This window comes from Leuciscus leuciscus (genome assembly GCF_965113295.1).
Source record: "Leuciscus leuciscus genome assembly, chromosome: 6".
In the NCBI taxonomy this organism is placed as follows: domain Eukaryota; kingdom Metazoa; phylum Chordata; class Actinopteri; order Cypriniformes; family Leuciscidae; genus Leuciscus; species Leuciscus leuciscus.
The window spans coordinates 42,162,959-42,177,855 of NC_138730.1; the positions used below are offsets into that span (position 1 = coordinate 42,162,959).

Here is a 14,897-nt window from a genome sequence, read left to right on the forward strand (position 1 = left end):
TCTTTGAATCCACTAAATCCCAAATTTATTCAATAGGATTCAAGTCCGGACTTTGACTTGGCTAACTGTGACTAAAGAGCTTACACATGGCCTACCGGTGATTAACCATGACTGGATCCATCCATGCACTGGATAACAATAAGATGAAGTTCAACAAGGAACTAATGTGCCCGGTTCTGAATATGTGTCTGGTAAAACAGGGTAAGTAAACCAGATTACCTAACAAAACCACAGCTTTGTTTGAAAACATGTTCTATGTGCATACTTCTGTGTTTGTGAATCATCATCATCATCCAGAGGATTCTGGGATATCGTCTCGTGACTTGACAACAAGATTAAGGCATATGCACAATGGCTAACTCTTCATAAAAAAGGTTCAATGGGGTGCTAGAACCTTGTCCTAGAACCGAGTCTTGACTCATAAAAACAAACAAAAAGGTTATAGGCTATAATAAGGAGAAAGAGAAAGTTCACCCAAAAATTTAAATTCTGTCATCATTTACTCCCCGTCACGTTGTTCCAAACCCGTAAGACTTTCGTTCATCTTCGGAACACAAATGAAGATCTTTTTTAATGAAATCTTTCAGTCCCTTCATTGGCAGCTACACAACTACCACTTTAACGCTTCAAAAAGTTAATAAAGAGATCGTAAAATTAATCCATATTAATTTAAATGTGGACTAAATCGTTCAATTCATATGGATTCGTTTTACAAACTCTTTTTGAAGCGTTAAAGTGGTAGTTGTTTTTTCGTTTTGTTTTTAAATAATAAAAATAAAAATACTAAATACATGCATAGCCTACATAGCCTATATACATGTTAGGTTTTGGCGAAATAAATGTGATAGTTTCAAATCTATAATAAAATGCCATTGTAAAAAGTATAAGTTGTATCTGGTGGCCTTAATTTCCATTAGTTTATTTCCTCAGTGGGCGGAGAAGAGAAGCTTAAAATAACTTTTGAAACGCTCTGTAAGTCTGAAGGAACTCAATAGGGTTCTGATTGTGTCACTCAAATCCTCCAGCACCGTTGTGTGATTTGCATAATGAGTTGGCTATAAATAATGCTTCCTCTCACACTGTCGCTCCCCGTTTGGGACAGTTCCTGAAGAGAGAAACGGTTCTCTGAACTACCACATTAAAGTTCACGATGTCAACCTCTTCCTACAGAAAGCGATTTGGAGATGTGAACCGGAGCAGCGCGTTCTCCAGCCGTCAGACCTCCAGTTCCGTGCGCTCGCGGGTGTCCTTCGGCGTCTCCTCGGCTCCGGTCATTTACGCGTCGAAGAGCTCCAGAGTCCGAAGTAGCGTGGGGAATCTGGGGATGCCACGACTGACCTCGGAGACTGTGGACTTTAGTCTCTCGGACGCCTTAAACACGGAATTCAAGGCGAATCGGCTCAGTGAAAAGGCGCAGATGCAGTCTCTGAACGACCGCTTCGCCAGTTACATCGAGAAGGTGCGTTTCCTGGAGCAGCAGAACAAGATCCTGAGCGCCGAGCTGGAGCAGCTGAGGGGTCAGAGATCGTCCAGCATCGCGGATCTGTATGAGGAGGAGATGCGCGACCTAAGGCGACAGGTGGACCAGCTCATAACGGAGAAAACACGCGTGGAAGTAACGCGAGACAACCTGGCAGAAGACATCGAGCGTCTCAGAGAGAAGTATGACAAACATTCACAAAATGTTTGGGCACGTTAATGTGTGAATGGCATTGTATTAGAATACCAAGTGGTATATAATAGGCCTACCATGGTACACTGGCATTTGCAGCAGGGTTGGTGGTAAGGTAACGCATTACAAGTAACGTGTTACAAGTTTACTTTTACATTTACAACTAAATATCTGAGTTACTTTTTCAAATAAGTAGCACAAGTTACTTTGTTTTCTCATTTATTGACTGACACCTCGCTTGTCCCCATGTTGAGAGAAATCAGAAGTGCAGAGGCGTAGGCTATTGTAGTTCTAGGCTAAATGTGAGCATTGTGTCTATTGATCTCATTTGCACAAAAACAGATTCAGTATTCCTCAAAATGAATAAAAATAGTGAAGCGCTAACTCAGAATATTGCGCAAATCTGCAATAGTTAAATGTTAAATTACACAAATATACTTTATGTATTTAATCTCACTATTAACCATATGTTCTCTGCTAATAACAGAAGGCTGTTTTGATTAAAAACATCCCATTCTAGGACTTTTACCCTGATTATTTGCAAAATATCAGAGAGCAAGATGCTTTTTGGGTAACAAAATTCTCATTAAAAATAACAAAAGTACATTTGGCATATGTTAAGGAGTTTGTGTACTATAAGCAACCCCTTCTTTTTTATTATTTTTAGTATGTGTGCAATCCTTTGCAAACAAATCAACATTAAATGAATTAAAATGATTCAATATTTTTTGTAATTGCACACAGTGAGTGACCTTATGCATCAGGATACTGTGCAGTGCACAGTGACAGAGCAGTGTTCAGGAAAGTGCTGTGGGGGTGTTTGCTTTTTACTGTTTTGGAAAATATAAAATCAATTGTACTTTTTACTTTAGCCTTGTTTTGCCCTGTGCAGAATGAAGACAAAAACCTATTTGGAAACTTTGCGGTTGTCAAAGCATCTAGCTCTAGTATAATTTGTTTGCATATGCCAATTTTTTATATTATTTTGTGGTCTAATGCAATGAAAATCACCTCAAGTGATTATTGAGAAGCTAAATTGTGTGATTGACCAATAAGAAACAAATATTCCTGAGAGCTGTGTAATAATTCAATAAATCAACTAGTGAAACTAATTTGTAAAAATATTTTGAATTGGTGAAAATTTTTAAATAAACCAAGGTGTTTTCTTATTGATGTGTCATTTACAGACTGCAGGATGAGATTCTTCAGCGAGAAGATGCAGAGAACACCATGAGAAGTTTCAGACAGGTAAAACACGATTGTGTTTAAAACTAAAGGTTTTGAGAAACGTATAACTATTGCTACTTATATTATTTCAAATGGCAGTGTTTAAAGGCCCACTGAAGTGCCTTGAAACGCGCAGCATTATTCAATGTGTTGACGTAGTTCTGTCACGGAACAGTGAGAGAGGAATCAAGCGCAGAATGAGTTGTGAATGAGTTGTGAAGTTGTGCCTGACACTAACGTGAAAGCAGACTTCATTCGCCCCCATGAAAAGCATACTTACACTGCCTGAATCGTTCCCTATCCCCTATATAGTGCACTATGTGCCATTCACCATGTAGAAAATAGTAAATGTGTGAACAAGTGACCGATTTTAGCCGTAGCTTCAGCGTCTATTTCTAATGTAGGGGGCGGAGCTTCAGATTCTAGAGAGCATTTGATTGGAGAGAAAATCTGATGAGAAGCTGAAGTGCAGAAATATGTCATCAAAATCATTGCTCCATATTGGCAGAAGTGAGAAACTATACGTTTTGAATGCTTATCTTCTAAATGCGAATTCTGTAATTGTTTTTGAGCACATTAGCTTATAGATAACAGTAAGGCTAACATGCTATTCATACTAAAATCAAAAACTCCATGTCTAACTTTAAAAGAATCTGCAGTATTTTTCCTACAAGAATTACAAGATTCTGTTAGATCAGTAAAAAAAAGAAAAGAAATTGTGCAAGAAAATATTTCATGAGGCCTTTGCTGATGCATATAGCTGAAGATGTTATCACTGTTACATGTTGCAACATTTAAGAGTGGCAATACTAGTTTTCATTATGTCGATGTAAAAAATTGAGCAACATAGTATGAGATGAATTGATACAATTGTGTAACTTCTGCATCTGGGTGGATGACTGAGCTCACACGATAATCTACAATACCATTCAAAAGTTTGGGGTCATTAAGATTTGTATTTTTTAAAATAAATGAATACATTTATTCGGCAAGGATGCACTGAATTGATCAAATGTGTCAACGGCATTTACGGATTTCGATTTCAAATAAATGCTGCTCTTTTGAACTTTCTATTCATCAAAGAATCCCACAAAATCTCCACACAAATATTCAGCAGCACAACTGTTTTCAACATTGGTAATAAGAAAAGTTTCTTGAGTACCAAATCAGCATATTAGAATGATTTCTAAAGGATCATGTGACACTGGAGTAATGATGCTGAACATTCAGCTTTGCATCACAGGAATAAATTACATTTGAAAACATATTAAAACAGAAATCAGTTGTTTTGGAATTATATTTCAAAATATCAGTGTTTTTACTGTATTTTGATTAAATAAATGCAGCCTTGCATGGTGAGCATAAGAGGCTCAAGGAACAAACATAATAGCCTGGTTTCACAGACAGGGCTTAAATTAAGACAGGATTTGGCTTTAGTTTAATTAGGGCATTCAAATAGCTTTCATAAATGTGTCTTAGAAAAAAAAAAACATGACTGGTGTGCATCTTGAGACAAAACAATGATATTTTAAGATTTGTCGGTGCAAGTTTCTTTCAGTTTAAACAGCTCAAACATGCATTTTAGTCTAGGAATATAGGCTTAAGCCTTGTCTGTGAAACCTGGGGATAAAGTTATAAAGAATTGTGAATCTACTCATAATCTTTAAGCTAAATTCCCTAAAATCATTACACGGGGTGGTGTTTGTGCTGCTTGCAACTCATTTTCTCCATTGAATCACAGAAACAAACAATTGTGGGTTTAGTTTGGGAACTGTGATAGAGATTCTGGTTTGTGTGTGTGTTTGAGGAATGGATCTGTGTGGCATGTCAGGCTCAGAGCTGAATGTCTTTGTCTCTGGCATTAGCGCTGGGAAATCTCCTTCTCTGCCGATTGCTCTTCCAGCAGACCAGCAGACCCTGACAAAGCAAACTGTTGTGTCTGAACTGGCTGCCAAGGGCAGGAATGTCTGGATGTGTGTGTGTGTGTGTGTGTGTGTGTGTGTGAGTGAGAGCACGTGTCAAGCATAAAAACAGTGTGAGTGTTAAAGCCCTGTTTATGGGTAGTCCCGTCAGCTGACATCCAAATGGTGCCACACAGACTCCAGGGCTTTGTGCCCGGCCCAGATTCTCATTAAAACACAAAGACCTCTTCACCGTGTGCTTGCTGTGCATCTGTGCTCAATACAGTAGTGCTGCTGTGTCATATAATGTTGTTAATGTCGTGCAGGACGTGGATAACGCTGCTCTTGCTCGAGTGGATCTGGAGAGGAAGGTGGAGTCTCTCCAGGACGAACTCGCCTTCCTGAAAAAGCTCCATGATGAGGTGAGATACACTGGCAAACTTCTGCTTTAACACACAGTAAAAGGCATTAAATGACAGATCAATGCATCCTCTTCTTACCACCACCACCACCACCACCACCACCACACTCTCAACTAGTGATAGACTGAATAATCAACATAAGCAAAATCACATAATCAGAGTATTTTATTTATATGAGCTCCAACTTAATTGCAGTTCTGTCTTGGTCATGTTATAGGGGAGCACGTAAATGTTGCCATTGAATCTAATCTAATCTTTTTTTAATAAGTGTTTATGAACTTTCAATAAATATTGTGTAAAATAGGTGTTCATGTAATTTTCACAATTTTCTGTATGTCTAATTTGCTATCATTAAACTTAAATTAATGAAATAAAATAATCATAATGCAATTAATAATTATTCTTAACAAATGTATTATATTAAATTACATTATATTATAAGCTTGGTGATCAGGCAGTTAGGAATTGATTATCATTTTATGATTCTTTTTTTTTTTCTTAAATCTTTTTTATGTAAAGCATGTTAAAGTAAACTTTCCTATATTATCTAGAATTATATTATATTATAATACATTTTTCTAAAGTCCAGGGATTTACATTAAGTCACATTCAAATCTAAGGATAGCATTTTTTGTCTTCGAGACCTTTGTGTACTAAAACGTTGTTTTAATCTATTAATTCCAAGTCATCATATTTGTCATACAAATGTAAATCCATTACAGTATTATCTATACAATTAAATAATAAAATGACTGTTTGAATGAGAAGTACCAAATGACAAAAACCATCTACAGTATGTGTGCTGTTTCAACTGCATAGCAACACCCTGGCAACCGTGCACAACACCCTAGCATCACGGCGGCACGTTTTGCACAAGCAAAAGCTACTCAAAATGTCAAAATGTGGCTGTTTATATGATCACAACACAAGAAAAGAAGGTTTGACAGATGCTTTTCAGATTTCACTACAGTCTGTAATCTCTCTCTCTCTCTGTAGGAGCTGGTTGAGCTGCAGACACAGATCCAGGGCCAGCAGGTGCAGGTGGATATGGACATGGCTAAACCTGATCTGACAGCTGCTCTGAGAGACGTCAGACTGCAGTATGAGAACCTGGCAACCAAAAACATCCAGGAGTCAGAGGGCTGGTACAAATCCAAGGTATTTAACATGAGCCGTTTCACCATTAAGAGGGATTTCCTCTGTTTATCATCAACATCTTAGCCTCTTCTTTATCTTGCTTCACATTTTTTCTGCGAGTCATAACTGTCAGATGAGCTGCTTCTGCTTTTAAGGAATAAAATTAAATTAAAGTCCTCATTTACTCAAATATTTTTTTATGGATTCTTCCTTTTATACTCGCATTTAAGTTTTACTTCGGTTTCCAAACTCTGCCTACCTTTACTAACACGTGTCTTCACTCACTGTCAGTTTGCTGACCTGACAGAAGCGGCTAACAGGAATAATGAAGCTCTGCGATTGGCCAAACAGGAGGCCAGTGAATACCGGCGTCAGGTTCAGGCGCTCACCTGCGAGGTGGACGCCCTCAAGGGAACAGTAAGTAGTTTACATATTTAGACATATCCTTTGGCTAGAAACGTGATGACTGTTACAACAATCCTCAGTACTCAAGGGGGCCATAGAGTTTTCTTCAAATGCTGTCGTTTTATCGTTGTATTATTCACTCAGCTGTTTTATTATTCACTCAGCTAGCTATATGCATGAGTGACAGTTTTACTAACTTTTCCCTTCAAACTGATGCTTTGCCATGAGAGTAGTCAACTTTAAAGGAAAAACTGACTGTAGAAAAAGACAGTTTACACCAATGTCTGCTATAGAGCCTCGTGGAAATGCTGAGAATGCATGCAGTCTTTACAAAAACCAATTAACACTAAAAGTTACAACAAATATTTAGCTCTTAAATTCTTCACTTTCAAAAGTTCAAACCTTTGAGCTTTTAACATGTCAAACCTTCTTGCTGTTATTTTGCCATTATATTTGTGAAATGCTGTAAACATCTGTACAAAAAAATTTTTTATTACGCAAATGTGAATATAAATAAAGCGGACCTATTGCATATTGTGTTCCCAATTGCATGTTAAAGGGATACTCCACTTTTTTTGGAAATAGGCTCATTTTACAACTCCCCCAGAGTTAAACAGTTGAGTCTTACCGTTTTCAAATCCATTCAGCCGAACTCTGGGTCTGGCGGTACCACTTTTAGCATAGCTTAGCATAGATCACTGAATCGGACAGGACCATTAGCAGCTCTCTCAAAAAAATGACCAAAGAGTTTCAATATTTTTCCTATTTAAAACTTGACTCTTCTGTAGTTACATCGTGTAGTAAGACCGACGGAAAATGTAAAGTTGCGATTTTCTAGGCTGATATGGCTAGGAACTATACTCTCATTCCTGCGTAATAATCAAGAAACTTTGCTGCCGTACCATGAGTCCAGCAGGCGTAATGATATGACGCAGCGCCTGAAAATAGTCCCCAGCTCGGTAACTTCCAACGTGACCGGGACTAAGTTTGTCTAACCTATTAGACCTATTTTCAGGCGCTGCGTCATATCATTACGCCTGCTGTTTCTTGATTATTACGCAGGAATGAGAGTATAGTTCCTAGCCATATCAGCCTAGAAAATCGCAACTTTACATTTTCCGTCGGTCTTACTACACGATGTAACTACAGAAGAATCAAGTTTTAAATAGGAAAAATATCAAAACTCTTTGGTCATTTTTTTGAGAGAGATGCTAATGGTCCTGTCCGATTCAATGATCTATGCTAAGCTATGCTAAAACTAAAAGTGGTACCGCCAGACCCGGAGATCGGCTGAATGGATTCGAAAACGGTAAAACTCAACTGTTTAACTCTGGGGGAGTTGTAAAATGAGCCTATTTCCAAAAAAAGTGGTGTATCCCTTTAAACTCACAGCACTTGCAGAGATGGAGTTTGTGAGAAGCAGCAATTAATTTGAACCAAACTGCTCTGAAAACATGGTTTTATAAAGCTGTATGTATTATAATCCTTCAGTCTGGAAAACATGCAGCTGTCACGGCGTGGTTGCGTCAGGGGAAAGAAATAAAACAAAGATGCTCATTATTCTCAAATATAAAAAAACACAAACAGAACAACCAGCAAAATGTGATAAAAATGGAACAAAGACTAACAGAAAACAGGCTTAATATATACTAATGCAAACCAAACAAAGAAATGAGAAACAGGTGCAGTGCATTAATCAAACAATGAAGAACCATGGAAGCTAATGCTAACACAGAATACAACTCAAACAAAACACAAACTCAAAAAAAAATGTGACAGCAGTGCAACAGGCTATATACTTTAAATTGCAGCCTTTGATTTGATCGCAATTTGATGATATATTGCTATTTCCGTTTAATTTTGAATAATTGTGCAGAGCCATTTGTTTATTTTAATGATACATTCGATTTAGGCCTAAGCTTTCATGAACACACAAACCCCCTGCAGTTCCCTCACAAACCACAGTTTGGGAATCCCTGGCAGTGTTAAGTTACCCAAGTTACCCACAGGGAAAGTTACTTTTAAAGTATATTGCGTTACTCTCTTAAAAAAAGTAACTAATTACGTTACTTTTTATGAAAAGTTATGCATTGCATTACTTTTTCTCACCTGAGGCTCACTTTCTTTCAGGCCTTGCAGGTGCTTTTTTTTTTTTTACTGGGAAGTTCATTTTTGCAAGTGTTTAATGCATTCAACAATATAGCCTATATACTGTAACAATAACCTTCATTTTCTTTTAAAAATAAATTTATAATATTGTTATATTCTGACCACCTAGAATATTTCCAGACCCCTAGAGCAATGTATGCCATTCAAAAGATGTCTTTACAATATGGGTTATATTACTGTACGCAACCGTTTTTATTGAAAGTTATGTGTTTTGTTACTTTTGTATGTTTTGTCTGTTCCCGTGCACGCATGAGTGAACATGTGAATGCAATATGGAGAAGAGATAGAATTTTAATACAGTAGTAGTACACTGGAAAGTAACGTGCATTGTTTAAAAAAAATAAAAGTAACTGAAGTATTATGTGTACATTTATAAAGTAATCCATTACTTTACTCCATCCTTTAAAAAAGTAATCTGATTACAACACTGAACCTTGGTGTAGAAAAACCTGATATTCCATGACTATCATAACATTATATCCACAATCCCTAAATCTTTTCTTGATGTAAATAATGCAGAATGAATCTCTGGAGCGTCAGATGAGGGAGATGGAGGAGAACTTTGGAATGGATTCATCTAGCTCCCAGGATAACATCGCTCGGCTGGAGGAGGACTTACGAAGCATGAAGGACGAGATGGGAAGACACCTGCATGAGTATCAGGATTTGCTCAATGTCAAGATGGCCCTGGACATTGAGATCGCCACCTACAGGAAACTTCTCGAGGGGGAGGAGAGCAGGTGAACGCTTCCCACCTCTTTTCGGGCATTACTGCATTTTAGTGCATTATTTTGGGTTGAAACAACACGTTATAATGTTTTATAAATTAATTCTACATTTTGTTCTCTTGGATGTAGAATTGCTCCCCCTCTTCCAAACTTCTCCTCCTTCAGTCTGAGAGGTAAGATATCAAGTCACCAATAAATAACACTATGAAAAAAAAATTCCTTTTCAGTTTAATTGAAAATGGTATTTTCACAGATATGATGCTCGAGTCCAAGCCTGTTACTGAAAATACATTTACTAAGAAAGTTCTTATTAAGACCATTGAGACCAGAGATGGCCAGGTATGTGCTTAACTTATCACAGCATTTTTACACACTCTCAGGGCTCGGAAAAGTAGCGCAGTGGAATCGGAAAAACAAAACGTGTTCCGTGTGAACGGCCCCTTATGATTATAAAGAAGTAAAACGTTTTAAAGCACTTTATTGAAAGAGTGAAAATCAGCAAAATGCTTACTAAGTGTATCTCACAAAAACATGTCTTGATCACAATTAAATTAAACAATATAAATAAATAAATGTTAATTGTCCTAAAATATGCTTCTATGTATTTATTTAAATATGTTAAATATTTTTATTTTTTATTTATTTAAGCATATTACAGGATTACATTTTTGAATTGTTTTTGCATCATTCATTATTTTATGTTTTGTAATTCACGTTAATCTCTAATAATCTGTCTAATTTACAATATTTTCAATAATATTCTGTACTTTAAATAAACCTGAAATCAGTTTCATCTAATTTCAAGTCAGTGATTTCAGTTCTTTCTCTCATGGACACTTCTGCTCTTCTCTTCTATTAAGGTGATCAATGAGTCCACTCAGAACCACGATGACCTGGAGTGATGGAGAGAAATCTCTTTCCATTATCATCCACCAACTGTAGCACATTTTTTGTATCCCTACTAACTTCATCTAATGTGAACAACCCACAATAACCTGCTTCAAAGTGCCTTTTTATCTGCCAGAAATAAACCTGTCAAGTATTTGAGCCTGTCGAGGACCTGTAGTTCTGCTCAGAGCGAGAACACATGACCTTCAGTGTACTGTGAATCGTTTCATTGTCTAAACCTGCTTTTATCTTCCACATAATGTTGCCTAAGGAAAATGCTTCAATAAAAATAATCAAAGAAGAGTTTGTATTCTTAAAGAGCCTTATTCTTTGTCTGATTTTTCTTCAATGGAAATTACAATTTTGAAAGTAAAAGCCTTAATAACAAAAAATCTTGATTGTTCCTGAACTGGATCTTGATTTGAAGCCCGTCACTGCCATCGTGTGGACATTTGTAAGAACAGAAAAAAACAAGTCAAAGTTGCATTCTCAAGTCTCAGATTTTTGATATACCTTTTCAAAACAGGGTGTTTCTATCACCAAGGAGCATCAATGTTCTCTAATAGTGGTTCATGTGGGATAGGATGTGTTTTCCTGTCTGTTTGTTCCAGTGATGGAGACTAGTACTCCCTGGACATGAGTGTTCAAGTTCCTGTTCGCTCCCATGTGGGGTGTCATATCTGAAGGAAAAGGAATAGCTCACCTATTAAAGGGGTGGTTGATTATAATTTCACTTTTCTAACTTAAGTTAATGTGTAATGTTGCTGTTTGAGCATAAACAACATCTGCAAAGTTACAACGCAAAAAGTTCAAAGCAAAGGGAGATATTTGCTTTTAAAGAAATCACTTTTTAAGGACTATAACAAACGGCTGGTAGGGACTACACAACATTCCTCTCGGGTTAGTGACATCACAAACCCTATAATTTACATAAAACCCGCCCCCGAAACACGATTTATAGATTATCAAGACAGAATATGCTAATCAATGACTAGAAGATAACTACACAAGCTACATCAATTCATCAACTAACCATTCAGAAATGTTGTCTACATGTTGACACTTCTTCTTGAGTCTCTATCTTTGTCTGACTCCGGTTTGAACATAAAAGGCTAAAAGGTTTTGAAATTTTCAGTGCATGTCTGTGTGAGTGGAAGCTATTGAAATTCCGCCCCCTGTGTCAGGAGCAGCAGCTCATTTGCATTTAAAGGGACACACAAAAACGGTGTGTTTTTGCTTACCCTCAAAAAGTGACAATTTTAACATGCCATATTAAAATATCTGTGGGGTATTTTGAGCTAAAACTTCACATACACACTCTGGGGACATCAAATACTTATTTTACATCTTGTAAAAAGGGCATAATACCACCCCTTTAAAGCATTATTTACAAAATGATTTTCTTTCTTCCATGGGACACAAAAAAGAAAATTTTGAAGAATTTCCATGCTTCTTTTTAATTAAAAGGACAGATGACTGTGACCAGAGGGCTGTCAAGCTCTAAGGGACAAGAAACATATCATAAATGTAGTCCATACAACTCGTGCACTAGCCTATTTTTTCCAAAGCCATGCGATTGGTTTGTGCGATGAAATTTATGAATGCGATTTATGAGTAAATAAGGATCAGTGGTTAACATAGAGAATTTTACATTATACACTTGCACATATTCATACCTTAAAGTCAAGTCAAGTCAAGTATATTTGTATAGCTCTTTTCACAATACAGATTGTATCAAAGCAGCTTCACAGTATTAAATTAAAATAATACAACAAGGTTTGTTTCAAGTGGAATTTATTGATTGATAAAATTAAATTAAATATCCCCAAAATATCCCCAACTGAGCAAGCCAAAGGCAAAAGGTAGGGTAGGCAATTTTCGGAGAAGCTAGCAATAGCAAGCTAGTTTTGAAAGCATAAGATCCCACCCTCCCTTCAGAGCGTCTCCAAAGCACATGAACACGTACAGTGGGGAGCAAACAATAGCATCACGAGAGATGGCGTTAAATTACCTCATGTCTGAAAGCACATTACAATAGGTGTGTTCCACTTGCTGCGCAGACCAATCGGTGCATGCCATCGCCGACGGCTCTGTATGCTTTAGAATCGTTCTCACGGTACTTTGATGTCATACGCCGATCGGTCTGCGTGAAACACACCTAACAATAGAGTGGTGCAGGTATGACATCACTTTAAAGGGCCAAACGAGTTAGCATTTTTGCACTTCCGGTTTCATCACCCCGAAGTCAATGGGTTTTTTGAATGGGGTTTTGGTTAAATGCTTAAATAAGGTCTGTGGTGAACACTAGCTCAAGACACTTTCACGCTTTATTCTACGACATAAAATACATCAATATTACCCCGCTCATGATTTTTTAAAGCTATAATGTGTCTTGAAAAGCGGTTGCTAACAAGCAGCTGAATGGGACTACAGAGGCTGCCGGGGACATTAAACGTCATCAGGACTGTGGCGAGCAGGACGAGGAGCCGAGGGCCGTGAGAGAATGGTGCGAGGCCGGTGTCGTGATTGATGATGAGCGGCACCTGCGCGACGCACCGGTTTCGTATCTCTCACGGAGGAGCGGAAGCATAAAAGGAGGAGCGACGTCAGTGAAGGACGAGAGAGGACCAGGCCTGGACTATTTTATTTAATGTTTTGTTTTATTATGTGTGGCGGGCGGCAGTCGACCGTGAGGGGCTGCCATCTTTACTTTCGTTTTTGTATTTGTTTATTTATTTGATTAAAGTCTGTTGAACGTTCGCCGGTTCCCGCCTCCTTCTTCCCATAACAAACTTTGTTACAAGGACGAACAGGTAAGCTCAGTTCGCTTTGATAATTGTGCTCCTATAAACTATTCGAACTCAAACTTTTTGGGAAAATGTTTTTAGGTAAAAACTGAAAAAATGGTCTAAAGCTTACTTAGTGAGGGTGACGTTTAAGTCTTGGGACCGTGGTGTAGTTCTTTTATAGCCTACCTTTAGCTTTTTACTTCTGGCGACTGCATTTAGGCTTCAAAATTCATAACTGTTGAGTTCATCTGTGAAAATGATCTTGACGGACAAATCGTGTAAGTATCATAAACCTGTGTTGATATTGATAACAGAGGTTGTTTTGCGATAATCCGAAAACCTATGGGTAAATCCGATTGGGTTTTGTAGAGGGAACCAGTGTGATGCTAACTGCCGATTGGCCTACAAAGTGACGTCACACCTGCACCACTCGTTATGAACATTAACAACTTAAAGAGCTCTGACCTGTACAACCTGACTGCTGCAGATTCACTTCGGCGTTGATAGCGTTGCCATTGAAACGCATAAATTCGAGTCTCGAACCACTATAACGTCACAGGTTTCCGTCTCTTTCAAATGACAGTAGTTATGGTGTGATAAGCTCATTGTTTTGGTCCAGGTGGAACTGGAAAAGGCGACATTTATTTGTGGTTGCGGTGCTCGGTGACTGATCATGAAACACGCTGATGACGTGTGATGTCTGCGTGAGATGGTGCGTGGAGGAATGAAAATACATGTTGACAGGCAGTCGGTCCAAATGCAACGATTGGACGAACATTTTATGGTCCTAAGCCTCCCACAGATGATACGTATAGCCAATATTTAGACCAGTTAACTTAGTGATTGCTATCAGGATGTGAAGAGACCAAAAACATTTCTGCATGAACTAATCACACACCCTGCCTTTAAATGTTTATTTTTAATGCAAGTTGCAAACAAATTGCTCTTGGTTTGGAACATGTTGGTCAACCAGCTAACTGACCAGTAAATAACCAGCTTGGACTAAACCGACTACCAAGCTGGATTTTGCATCAGGGATGAGAAAGAAAATAATAACATTGTTGCTATACGACATGAAAATGTGACAGAATTTTGTATAATTCTATTTGAACCTTTATTACTGGATTATGTTGATCAGAAATACACTTTAGTAAAAACACTGAATTAAAGTGAACACACGGGGAGAACAAATTAACAAATTGAGCTAATGAGAAATATTGCTTACTAATGTCAATTTCCCCTTTATAAATATGATTTCTTATCACTTTAATTGTGAATGTAATTGCATATTCGTAACTCGACAATGTCGGATTTCATTAATGTAATACACTTGACAGAGTAATTAAAGATGCTTGTTTTCAACGCTCGTGACCCCCAGGGACTCGTGTTTGCCAAACTAACTTTATACGTGTGACGACCGCGCGCATTCTCTCGGGAAAGCGCACAGGAGATTTCCGCTGGTTCCATCGCCTCTGTTTGACAAAATGACTCGCAAATAGACTGAACCGAATACAAAAGGGTGGTTCATTATCCACGCTCAGAGGACACAGTTTGCTTTG

At 37.8% G+C, this 14,897-nt stretch overlaps 1 protein-coding gene across 1 annotated transcript; it reads left to right on the top strand.

Moving 5' to 3' along the window:
- The first annotated feature begins 1,071 nt into the window (after window positions 1-1,071).
- Window positions 1,072-10,852, top strand: viml (vimentin like). The gene is made up of 9 exons (XM_082173103.1): window positions 1,072-1,662; window positions 2,860-2,920; window positions 5,127-5,222; window positions 6,219-6,380; window positions 6,651-6,776; window positions 9,453-9,673; window positions 9,791-9,834; window positions 9,915-10,000; window positions 10,522-10,852. Exons 1-9 carry the CDS (start codon window positions 1,151-1,153, stop codon window positions 10,561-10,563), a joined length of 1,350 nt encoding a protein of 449 aa, XP_082029229.1. The 5' UTR covers window positions 1,072-1,150; the 3' UTR covers window positions 10,564-10,852.
- Window positions 10,853-14,897: the final 4,045 nt, after the last annotated feature.